A 13,667-nucleotide genomic window follows, 5' to 3' on the forward strand; every position below is an offset into this window, starting at 1 on the left:
TTTTTTGTTCAGTTATTTCCGTATAACATTTGTAAAATAACAAGCTGATTAAATTGCGAACAATCAAAATAAGTTAATTTGTTTAAAATATTGCTACAAGTTTATATCTTGTGATTTTAAGTGGTTTAAATAAACTTGAATAGAACGTGATTTAGTGGAAAAATAAGTATATAAAAGTTTTTTATTCGGTATAAAAAAAGGTAGAATTTAACTCATAACTAATATGTACGCTTTTAATGCAAGGTACGCACTTTTGCGTTGTTCAAGATACGTGCCTTGTCAGTGTCCCTACTGTACTTGTAAAGTGAACGTCACAAAATTAAAGAAATACGTATAAGGTTGGTTTTTTAAATGGTGAAACCGTTTTCTGAAAATTTTTAAGTATTAACTTAAAACAGTTTGGAATATAGTTTTAAATTGTTAGACGATAAAAATGATCTACGTATTGTTATTTTAAAAAGCTTTTCAGATTAACGGGAAGTAAAATTAAACTTTTAATCTATTTGTTAAAAGTGAACTGGTAACGCAGTAATTACTTATTTTCATAATTTTATTCTACACTTTTTGTTGCGCTAAAAATATAAGCATATTTCAAAAATAACGATTTGTTTAAAATAATTTAAAAATTAAGATAGTCAACTTATTTGAGTTTAAGATATATTTGATTAGAAATAAATAAGTGTTAAAGATACTGTGTCTTATTTTCAATAACAACTTTTTTTTCTAGCTACTTATATGGGTAGCTGTCTAAATCGTACAAAATTGCACGAAGATACTTTTGCACGAAGACTCTTTTGCTGAGCAGAGAATTTTGCACGGGTTGAATTTTTTATTATATTATTTTTTTTTTACTATCACTGTAACCCCTCCTTACCCTCGGTCAGTAGATTTTTATTTTTTTAAACATTTATTTGTTATCTTTTTATTTTTACTATCACTGTTACCCCTAGCCCTAACCCTCGGTCAGTGACTTCTTTTTTTTTAGTTATTATTATTTACTTTTGTTTACTTTTTTTTTTTTACTTTCGTGCAAAATTGACCCTTGGTACAAAGTCGTCTTCGTGCAATTTTGTTCCCTCGTGCAGTTTTGTGCCCTAGTGCAATTTTTTGCACTCGTGAAATTTTGTCTTCGTGTAATTGAGACCCGTTCCCACTTATATAGGTTCTAATATTAAGTGTATTTATATATCAATTGTTATCTTTAAAGCTTTATAAAAAGGTTAAAAATTATAGGCTGTAACAGCTTCATATAAGTAATGTAAATCGCCAAAAAACCTTAAAAACAATATTAAAGTGTAATCTAGGAAGAATACAGTGTGTTATGAAAGCTTTAATAACGAAAAATTGTTAATAAAAATTTTCTAATATAAACTTACTAAGTATTTGTTGAAAAGACCTTTCTAAAAATTTTATTTAAACAGGGTTCATACGCATCAGCCTAAATAAGTTTTATTTTTGGAAATTTGTCATTATATCAGTTCTAATGATTGAAAATTCTGAAAATTAGTTCAAAGTCTTAAGAAAAAAAGAATCTGTTTTTTATTTTTAATATATTATTAAATTGTGAATTTAGTTCAAAACAAGAATGGGTTTTTCTATCCTTAATTTTACTAGGTATTGGGAATTTTTTTTTCTGTACAAATGCTTTAAATTTTCAAAATTTAATTTTAGAATATTTTTTTAGTAGACCATTAAGTTGTTAATTTTAATAACGAATAAGCATTTGTTTTTTTAGTCAATATATCAAGTATTATGTTGAAAACTTTCCAATTTTTAAAATAAATTTTTGAACATATTTATGTTCAGCAGATATAATTAAAAATTTTAACAGTAATGTAAACTATAACTGACGCGTTCAGAAATATTTGCAAAGAGGTGAGTAAACTTATTAAAAAGGAGAAAGGAGTTTCATTAAGCGAATGTATCTATGTTGATGCAGTTAAAACTAATTTTAAAAATGAGAACAAGTGAGCTAGCACTCTGAAAATAAAGTGTTAAATATGACTGTAGCAGTTAAATAGCAATTCAAGTTTCATAAACTAAGATTTTTATGATGTTTTCCAGGTGAAATATTTAATTTGATAATTATAAGTTAAAAAAACATTTATGTCATTAGGCTACGCAAAATCATTTTTTTCATCAAATTTTTTTGCCAAATCATTAAAATGAATACTAAAAAAATTTAAAGTAGAACCGCTTTGCATAAGTTAAAAATATTTAAACATACTATAAATTTTGACTTGCAATATTTTATATGTCTTCAGCTCTAAAGAATAACCAGTTAGACATTTTTCATAGAAAATTCTATTTGAATAAAATTTTAAACAACTGAAGATCTCGTCTTCAAACGAGTGAAACATTGTTTTGTTTAATAAAATTTAAAAAATTTTATTGAAAAAGGATTGTGTAAGTTTGATAATAAGATTTTAATGATAAAAAATATTTGTAAAATGAGAAAGTTTAAGTATTCAGAATTCTATATTTATTATAATCCTGGGCCGAATTAATGCTAATTTTATAAGTACAATAATTTGTTTTCTAAAAATTATTCGAGCGTAAAAGTTCAAAAAACATACAAATTTTTTATCAAGTATTTGAAATTATCTATTTTTGGTAATCCTAGAGGGCCTAGACTGGAGTAATACATTAGTAATATTAAATTTAACAGAACAAGTTTTGTAATATTGATCTTATGGAGCCGGATTCAATTGAGTTTTTAAAAACGTCAGGGGCGGTAATTTTCACTCCGCGGGTCGGATCCGGCCCGCGAGCCGTACGTTGATCATCTCTATATTAAGCTAAACTTCTACTTCCAAGACTACTACAACAGGGAACGGGTCTAAATTGCACGAAGACAAAATTGCACGAGGTTACTAAATTGCACGAGTGCACAAAATTGCACGAAGCCAAATTTGCACGAGGGTACAAGATTACACGAGGGAACAAAATTGCACAAAGACGATTTTGCACCAAGAGTCAATTTTGCACGAGTTACATTTTTGCACGAGAGTAAAAGACTACAAAAAAAAAATAAACAGAAAAAAAAAAAAAAAACTAAAAAGTAATTTAATAAAAAAAAGGAGTTACTGACTGAGGTTAAGGGTTAGGGGTTACAGTAATAGTAAACATTAAAAAATAAAATAACTAATAAAATCTATTAAATAAAAAAAAAGAAAAAAAAAGCTACCGACCGAGGGTAAGAGTTAGGGGTAACAGTGATAGCAAAAAAAAATAATCCGTCCGAAATTGTCTCCGTGCAAAAGTGTCTGCTTGTGCCAAAGTGTTTTCGTGCAAAATTGACCCCTCGTGCAATTTTGTACGCTCGAGCAGTATAGACAGCATCCCACTACAACAACCCTACTGGGGTTACCCCAGTAACAATCTAAAGCAACAGTTTTTATTTATCTTTTGATTGGAAATCTATCTGTATTTTTTACTACAGTACTTCATAATACTTGTACTAAATTGTGATTCGTCCGGTCTTAAACAAGTAAATGAAAAAAGTAGAAGTTTTGGAACAATTAAGTCTATAAGTGAAATGGAAGAAATTATAAAAATAAACAAGCTTTGTTTAAAACGGCTCTATTTAAAACTTATTTTCAATTTGCTACGAAATCGTAGACATGTAACTTCCATGCTTTAGAGTAAAACTGGTTTTACAGAACTAGTTTTAAAAAATAAAAGTATATTTTACAAATAACAAGAATAAAAAATAATTTTTGCAAAAAGTTTACTGTTAATAAGTAGTTGCCCTAAAAGCTTTCTAAATAAAGAATTTTTTTAAATGGAATAAAAGTTTAAAATTTCTTTACAAAACCATTTTAAGGTTAGTAAGTGAAAATAGTTTTAAAATCCTAGATCTATTTACTCTTTCATTACTCTTGTCCTGGACATGACTATAAACTGTATCCTGGTGTATGAGTCGATAACCGAAAAGTTTTTTCGTACACCAGGTCCTTGGACCAAATATTTGAGCGTTTTTTTTCCTTCAATAAAAAATATATACTATAAAAGTATTTTTTTTTACCGTAGTATTTTTGATTTAAAGTTATATCTAAGCTAACGATTAATAAAAATTATTAATCCAAACAAAAAAATTTCGAGCATTATAAGTCATAAAAAGAACATAATTAGTTTGACAATAAAAAAAAATACAAACTTACTTTTAAAATTTCTGTTAGTATACTTTATAATTTTGTTTTAATTAGAAGCATAGTTCTATATATTATACTAATATTACCAGTTAACAGCTTTTACGTTAAGAACCAGTTACCAGAACGTTAAGAAGGTTATTATCGTTTACTATAGAGCAAAACCCTTGAAGTTATAGTATACGAAGAGTAGATTGCTATCTCTTGCGATTTTTGATATGGGACACTTAGTGTATTTAGTGTATCGTGAAAGTTTTAATTACACCAACTCATTATCTAACTTTTTTCATCTAAAACGACTGATAAAATTCATAATTTTTTTTCTTCCTCGCGCCAAACAAGACCTGAGTTCGAGCTGACCACCGAAAAGCACTTCAGCATCTTGTACCAGTAACAAAATATAAAACCTCATGTGCTCCTCAGTAGTTAAAGTTTATTACAATAGTAAACAGAAATTAAGATTTTGAAATTTTTCATAATAATTATGACGTAGCAATAATACAGCTTATTGTACAGTTAGCTGAATTCGAAAAATACGCTGTATTTGTTAATTTATGCATTTTGGAAAGTTTGGAAAAGGCTATATTAGAAAAAAAAATTCAACTACTCGTGTTTGCGGCTTAAATTTTACTTTGTTTAAATATTTACTTAATTTAGTTTGGCTAAAAAATATTTTTGTTAATAAATACATATGTTTTGTGTTTCGCTTTTCTTGTCTAGTGTTATGTTTTTGTCTGATTTATTAATTTCTATTTTTCTAAGTTACAAAGTTTGCAGCTGAATGTAGAATTGAATTTTAATTTTTTTCTGTTTAATATTTCCCATTTAATTTTGTAGTCTATATTGTTATCTTTTAACTTCCAAATGTAGTTCGCTAGTTCTGTTGTATGTCTTTTGTTAATATTGTTGAATGATAATTTGTTGTTTCTATTTTTTTTTTGAAAGTGTTTCCTGTAGATTTCAAACACGAGTAGTTTAGAAACTTTTTTATATAACATTTTCCAACCTTTCCAAAATGCGTAAATCAACAAATACAGTGTATTTTTTCAAATTCAGCTAACTGTTTTATAAACTGTATTATTGCTACGTCGTAATTACTATAAAAAATTTCAAAATCTAAATTACTGTTTACTTTTGTAATAAACTTTAACTTACTGAGGAGTACATAAGGTTTTATATCTCATGCACGAAACGGTCGTCTAAACTATTGTTTTTATATAATTGAATAAACATTTATTAATTTGTATACATTTTATAGCTTATATTTGTTTCAATATATCGAGCGTTAAAAATAGCGCTTTAAAGTATGGTCTAAGGAGCTGGTGTACGAAAAATTTTTTGGTTGTCGAGTCATACACCATAGATACACTTTATTGTTGTCCCGGACCTTTAAGTATTATAGTAAAATGCATATGAAAGCTGTATAAAAGCTGTATAAAAGTTTTCTGTTTTAAAGCACCTCGCTTTTAGTCGCAGACATAGAGATTAACAAATAATTATAATTGACAAAAAACTGACTTGAACTATTACCTTTGTTGTAACATCTACAGCCTTGACAAGAATCGGAAACTTAATAAATCGGATAGATAAACCTTTACTTTAAAACATTTTAGTTTTACAAAGTACTAATACAAAGTTAACAATTACGTTGTCACGACTAAAAGTGTATATTATTATTTTTCTTTTATAGACACAGCTTTAAAACTGAGTTATATTTTATTAGTTTAAGTTAAAAAAATAATTATGGACTACAAAACGTGCAGACGTATTTTGATTGAAAATTGTTTTAAATACATATCTTATCTTTACTTAGTAACCAATGATTTTTATTTCATTACCAGTTAGTTAATTAAAAAATTAAAAAAAAAGAATGTCATTTATGTAAAGAATAAATTGCTTTTTTTTTCATTAGATATTTATATAAAATTTTAATGATACAATGTCCTGGATAAAACTTTAAAAGCTCTCCGTGGTGTGCGACTCGATAACCGAAAAATTCTTTGTGCACCAGCAACCAGGTCCTAGGACAAGGAAAGTTTATTAAATATTATATATATATATATATGTAGAACTAAAATACACAAAATAAACTTTTGCTTGGGACAGCTGTTTCTGCGTTTAATACGCGTCTTCAGCCAAGTTTTATTCAATAAAAAACAAACTTGTAAGTACAGCAATAAAATTATACAAAATTAGGTATTACGTAATAATAGAATAGATAGTTAATTTTTGACAAAATTATTAACAGAGTTTTTAGATAAATTGTTTTCCAAATGTATGCAGCCAGTTTGTAATTCGTTTCTTTTGTTTAGAGATTCAGATTTTTTAACTTTTAAAATTTCGATTTTTTCCGCATTGCACAATTTACATCCGTTTTTTAAATTATACTTATTTTTCGTTCTTGTTAATATTTCCCACTGAATTTTAAAATTGACCTTGTAATTTTCTAGTTTCCAAATATACTGCGATAATGTTGTCGTATTTTTATGTTTTTCGTGTTTGAAGCTGTACTTGTGCTTTGTGTAGCGATTCTTGAACGATAGTCCAGTCGAGCCGACATAAAACTTAGTCTGATTTTCAGTTATGACTGTCGCTTTATATATAATATTTTCCATTAGGCAACTTCCATTTACCGGGCATTCTTGTTTTTTGCAGTCACACATTCGCCTCTCTTTGTCCTGCGTGTCTAACATCTTTCGGTTGTGTGCCATTATAAGTTGTTTCATGTTTGGCATGCAAGAACAGGACACTTTTAGTGTCTTCCTGTTAAAAACTTTACAATATGGATGGTCTTCAGTAAAGTTTTTGTCCACAATCTCTAGGAAGCGCTTCCCAACCCGTGTTGCCACACTTTTGCAGAATGGAGCATTGAAATATAAAATATATCTTCTCCTTCTTTTCTTGTTGTTACCCTTCTCGCTTTTGTGGCTATAGGCTAACTCGTGATCGTACCCACTTTCTCTTATACCTTCCTGGTATTGCTGGGTTGTTTCCTTAAAAATGCTTTGACTGCTAGAAATCTTCTGGAGGCGGTTATTCACTGCGACCGGTATGTGTTTTAAAACATGCTCTGGGTGGTTTGACTTGCTATTCACATAAACCGTATGCGCATTTGGTTTTCTATACGGCTTATGGCTTTCATTTTGAAGATCTAAAGTTACATCTAAGAAGTCTGTTACAAACAGATTGGCTTCGATAGTGACATCAAAACCAATGTTCTTAAAGACTTTTCTTAGATGTTTGACTTTTCTCTCCATATCTGGTCCCGGTAGAATGTCCACCACTGCTAAATTATCGTCACGGTATATACCAAAGTTACCATCTCTAAAGATTTTTTCCTTCTTCAATATATCTAAAATATATAGGCCAACCAGTTCGCAAATTTCTGCGCCATGAAAGGTTCCCATTGGTACATCAAAGCTGTTCTTGTTATGCTTTTTCGACCATGGTTCACCCTCGTGGAACAGTACTGATTTGCAGCAATGTCTGATTAGCTCTTTTTCATTCTCCGTGATTTTAGTTAGGCCTGCAGCAAATTTGAAGGAGTTTTCCAAAATTGTTGCTGAGATGGCTGGATAAAAGCTTACTATATCAAATTTGATAAACCTTGAAGTTGATTTATTGCTTAAGCTATTGAACCACTTCAATACCTCATAAGTGTTTTTCCATTGTATTAAATTACTTTTTGATCTTATAAGATTGTTGATTTTATCTAATTTTGTTTTTGCAGGTTTGCCGATAAAAGTTTTTGCCGGATTAATTATTCTACAACTTAGTTTATTTGGGAAGTTTGGTTTATGATCTTTTAAAGTAATGTAACATTGTTGTTGAGAAAGTTTGGGAATTTTACCTTTTATTTTGTTTTTCAATACTATTTCCTTTGCTTCATTATTAATTTTATCGATGAGACTGTTTTCCGATTTTTTGTATGTAGATGTAATGTTTTCTGTAATTAGTTTTTTATATTTATCCGGACTAATTTTGTATAGGCTGTGATATTTATCTGCAAAAACAAAAACTTTTTTGGTGGACCTTATTTCCTTTAAGTCTTTGTTTAGTTTGCGGGTAAAAGAATTTTGGTATTTTCGGAATTTTAAATTATTTATTAACTCGTAAAGGTCGTTTTCAAAAATTGTTAAAAGTTTACCCTCGGGAGCTCGTTTTTTTGTTTGAAATAAGCCGTCATAATCTGAAACTTTAGCTTCTGTGTTTTCATCCCTTAAATGGAATGCCTTCCATCTCATTTTAGTTATCAGTTTATCTACTTTTTCGTACATTTTAATTTTGAACTCTTTATTACTTTATTACTATATATATATATATATATATATATATATATATAGTAAAGTAAAAGTATTAACGAAACAAAAAATAAAATGAATTTTATTTTGTGATACTATAAATGTTGATAACAACAATTAATCGAAAAATAATAAAACATTTTTTTTGAAAATTAAAGTCGAACTAACATTCTATTTTCTTTAAAGATGTTAGACCTGACCCTAGTAATAAAGTTGATAACACTAATAATGTCAGCAATAAAATATTCATCAAAAATTAAGTTAATTAACTATTTCTTGTCATAAAGATTTTGCCTTCACATATTTTAACACAGTATCGATATTTGGACCTGGTTGCAAACGAGCAATGAATATCGAATTAAAATAAAAAAGCAGTTTTCAAAAATTCACATCAAGCATGGGACTTTCAGAAGAGCTTAACTTAGCAAAATTAGCCATTTTTGACATAAAAAAAAACTTAAAACTTTAAAACCAATTATTTTCCTTAATTTTTTAAGTTATTTATAATTTTTTTTGTTTGAAAAAACGTTCCTTTGCTTTGATTTTTAAGTTAATTTCCATCTGATTGAGTGTCTGACTTTTAAAAAATTGGTTTTATTGTAGGTTTTTACCCATAAGGGTTTAGAAGCAAAAAAAGTTTTTCTAAAATATACATATTTATAAATGCTTTCAAAACTTATGCAGATTATACAAATATTAGCAGAGGAAAGTTTAATTAAAAAATAGTTTATTGATTGATAGAATTTTTAACAACATCTTGAATTTACACCAAGCAAATTTTTTTTAAAGGGTTTACTAAAAGTAGTTGAAATGACAACAAGAAAGAAAAAACAGGTAAGTTATTGAATATTTTAAAAAGTGTGGTATTCTTATATCAACTGTAAACATGTACTAAAAATATTTTGTATCTTTTAAACATTGCAAGTAAACTAAAAAATGATATATTATAGAATCTCAGTGTTTTTTGCTTGGATGTTGGTGTTAATATGAATAGTTGTCCAGAAAACTCTAAAACTTCGTGTTTTGACATGTCTAAAGAAGTACTATCAATGCTTATACAGAGAAGGGTAATTCATTTTAGTTATCAATTGTATTAAAGATCAAAATTTTAAAGTTTTTGGTACTTTGTTTTTATATAACATAATTGAAAAAAAATTTTAACATTTATAAATAAAAAATTTATTTTAACATTTTTGTACTAAATTTTTGTTAATTGTTTCAAAAATTATAAGCAATTTTTATATAATTTTTGTTTTGACTAAGTTTGTATCTGCAATGTATTTACTAAATGTAATAATTTTTAAAGATATCTATAAAAAGTTATTAAAATAAATCTTTAGTATAAGTATAAGAAATACTTTAGATTTAAGTTTTTTTTTTTTGAATTTTATTGGAACTATAGTATTTAAGTCAGATTGAAAAACATAACTGTTTAAAAATTTCACATGCTATTTATGAAGAAGTCCTGAATTTAAGAAAATATAAAATATAAATGTTTTAAAGACTTCCTTAAAAAAGTTGTTCTTAATTGCCATTGTTTTATTTTCAAATACTTAATTAAAGTTAAGCATTTTGGTTTAGATGTTTGCTAGTCAAAACGATGAGTTTGCAATGATACTTTATGGTACAGATAAAACTGAAAACTCTCTATCTGAGAATCTAAATGGCTACAACAACATTACTTTGGTTTACACTCCTAGTGTATACAACTTAAAGCCCTTGAAAACAATTGAAAGTATTGAAAAAGTTTCAGATTCTACAGCTGACCGTAATGAGCTTTAGTTAATTGTATCTTATATGATTAACAACAGTTAACATATGATTAACAACAGTTGTAAAACAATAGTTTTACAACATCTATAAATTTAATAAATAAATTTTAACTATGGTTTTTATTATTTAAGACTATACTAAAAACCAAGAAATATGAATTTGTTTACATATTATCAATTAAAAGCATATTATTACACTAAGTTTTAACACTTTAATTGTTTTGACAGTTTTAGATGTCATTACCGTTGCTCTTGATGTTATACACAATGAAAATAAGTAAGCTTTAATACTTTGAGTTAGCCTTAAAATTCACTACAATAATGCAAATTAATTTTTTAAAAGTAGCATTAAAGAAAACTACTTTTCTTTGATTTCTATTGTTTTATAATCATCAGGGTTGCCACACACTCAGGGTAAGTCAAAATATTTTGAAATTAAAAAAAAACTCTAGCTGACTCTCAAGATCTTATGATTTTTTTAAAACTCAAGGTGTTTTGATAGTTTAGTTGTTTTGCAAAAAAATCAAGATTATTTAAGATATCTGAAAATATCAGACTACTATTTTTTATAGATTTTGAATGAGAATTAGTTAATTTAGTTTAAATATTTTGTTATTTTATAACCAATTTTTTTGAAGAATTTGATTTTTATTGATTTTGAAAAACTTAAATTTTTTTTTTCAGGATTTGAAAAAACTCCTGATGACTCAAGAAAATTTAAAGTCACTCAGGATAATTCAGTTTTTTGACTTTGGCAACCTTGATTTATCAGGGTTCGTGCGCGTCAGGCTAAGTCAGGCTAAATCAGGCTAAATCAGTTTTTTTGAAAAAAGTTGAAAAACGTCAGGCTAAATCAGTTTTTATGTTTAAAAATTTGAGAATCTCAGTTTTTGTCAGTTCAAATGCATGAATTTTTTTTAATTAAGATCAAATTGAGATGTGAATTTATTTCTAAATAAACATTTAGTTATTAAAGACAAAATCAGTCAGTATTTGTAAAAATAAGTGCTTAAAACCTTTTGTTGAATCTCTATAATAATTTTAAGAATCTTCATTATTTTGTTTTTAGTAGATTATATACGTCATAATAATAAAAATTCATAAAAAAGTACAGTTTAAACATTACAGTTTAGTTCAACAGCATAGCTGTTTGTCTGAATTTGTTTACATGAGCTTTGTTTTTCAGAGCTTAGTTGGTTAAACTATTTTAATTTCTAATATAAAGACTTTATACCAAATACTTTTTAGATTAATACTCTTAGCAGATTGTTCATATATTTTATTTTCTGTTTATTCAAAGTTATTAGAGATATTCACAAGACTAAAACATAGCTTAAAGATATAAGTTTCATAATTAGTAGAATCATATTTTGCAAGTTTATAACATAAAGAGCTTAAACTGTTTTTTTAGTTTGAGTAGTTATTTTAAAAATTTTGTTGTTAATGAAAAGATAAGTTTTAGAGTCCAGATCATGTGTTTAATACTTATCTTTATGTATTCGTTTTATAGGATTCTTTGAAATAACTTATGTAATATCATGATTAGTTTAATTAGTTATTTAAAAAATTAAGATGCTTTAATGATAACATAAAGTTTTTGAGAGATGTGTTTAATTACATTTTTTTCTTTTACAGACTTATTCACATTTCTGTTTTAATAAAAGCTTCTGGTCCAGTCATGTAACTTATAATTGGCGAATTTAAGTACTAATTGACACGAACCCTGTATATGGGTGATAAGTTGTGGATGTAACTAAGCCCCAAAATTTAATAAAGGTATGAACTCATTGAAGCAGAAATTATAATGACCAGTTAAAAATATTCAAGTTGCTGGGTAAGCGATTGATAGATGTTGAAAAATAATTCATTTAAATTTTTATTTTCTTTAAAAGTAGTTTTGTGAATACTTTTATTGCGTTAATTTGCTAATTAAGACCCCCCCCCCCCGATACCCAAAATGCCTTCTGAAGGTGATTTTTTCTACTTTGAAAAAATGTCAGGCTAAATAGGTCTCTGTCAGGCTAAATGAAAAGGAATTTCGCGCACGAACCCTGTTTATGTTACTGCAGCAGTACTATTTACAGTTTTATCTTCACAAAGTTTTTGGTAATAAATTTAAAGCTAAAATATAAATAATTTTGCAACTTTTTGTTGTATTTTTTTAGATTAAATTAAATTGTATTCTGAGTAATTATAAACATAAACCAATAGGCAAGACATTCAAGAGGTAATAAAAGTCTAAATTAACCTTAAGTTGTTAACATTTAAAACCATTATACAACTGTTTAAAAAAATATTTAGTTACTTAAAAATTTTACTATTTTAAATTAACAGTAATGCTTTTTATTGTCATAACAAATTATACAGTATCCTTCTTTTATTACACTGACATATGTTTCTGTGTGTTAACGGATTAAAACACTTCAAATGAGCTGTGTGAAAAGTAAATACTTTAAGGAAAAGATAGAAGCTAAAGTAGGTATACATGTGTATATTAAAATATCTTTAATTATAGCTATTATTTTTATTTTAATGAACACATGTATACACACCTACTTTAGCTTCTATTCTTTCCTTACAGTATTGATTTTTTTACAGAGTTCAGTTGAAGTGTGTTAACCCGTTAACACACAGAAACATATGTCAGTGTAATAAAAGAAGGATACTGTATAATTTGTTTTTGTTATATATTCCAGTGAACTTGTTTCACTAGGATCTTTTGTTAATAAACACTTAAATTTATATTTTGAATAGCTATACTTTTTATTGTCTTAAATTTTTTCTAAAAAATAAATATGTTACAAGAAGTTATATTAAGATTTTGTTGTTTTTTTGTTTTTTTTTTGTTTTGCTTAAAAAAGTAAAGATTCATTCAAACAAATACTTGTAAGATATAGTTCAATTATAACAAAAAAAAATTAACATCAGCTAGTAAGACTAGAAATTTAGGCAGACCTCTGCTATTAAGTTATAACAACAATAAAAAAGTCATAGTCATATGACTAAATTTTGTGAACAGTTCTAAGTATAAGTTTAAGAGAGTACTGTATAATTTAGAAACTAAAAGTAATTACATTTTTTTAGAACAAAGCAATAATTAAAAAAGTTAACATAAATCTGTTTAAAATTTACAGGAAAGGTAAAATATACAATGTAGTAAGGATTCTAATAATATCTAATTTAAAAGCGCCAGTTGATAGTGATGGTTTAGAAGACATTGTTGGTATGTTCCAAGAAAATGACATTGAACTTGTTGTTATGTAAGTTTTACTATTAAGATTCCAGATTAAGTTTATTGTGTAAATAGAAAATTATCTTGAATTTTTTTAACTACATATTTAAATATATCATTATTATTGATGAAATTTCTTAGATATTAATTTGTTATAAGATTTATTATACTACTTACTTTGTTTAAGTACAAAAGGCCCTGTTTGTTTGAA

The 13,667-nt window shown here is 26.7% G+C and overlaps 1 protein-coding gene across 1 annotated transcript in view; it reads left to right on the forward strand.

The window, feature by feature from the left end:
• The first annotated feature begins 9,156 nt into the window (after positions 1–9,156).
• LOC145829310 (DNA repair protein Ku80-like) overlaps positions 9,157–13,667 on the forward strand; it is a 38,495-nt gene continuing 33,984 nt past the window's right edge. Inside the window, exons 1-5 of the mRNA XM_082937074.1 lie at positions 9,157–9,286; positions 9,403–9,519; positions 10,034–10,220; positions 10,453–10,501; positions 13,359–13,484. Of these exons, the coding sequence (XP_082793200.1) occupies positions 9,263–9,286; positions 9,403–9,519; positions 10,034–10,220; positions 10,453–10,501; positions 13,359–13,484 (503 nt within the window). The 5' untranslated portion in view covers positions 9,157–9,262. The remainder of the gene's footprint in view (positions 9,287–9,402; positions 9,520–10,033; positions 10,221–10,452; positions 10,502–13,358; positions 13,485–13,667) is intronic.

Source organism: Thalia democratica, chromosome 2 (assembly GCF_965202585.1).
Source record: "Thalia democratica chromosome 2, ktThaDemo2.hap1.1, whole genome shotgun sequence".
NCBI lineage: Eukaryota > Metazoa > Chordata > Thaliacea > Salpida > Salpidae > Thalia > Thalia democratica.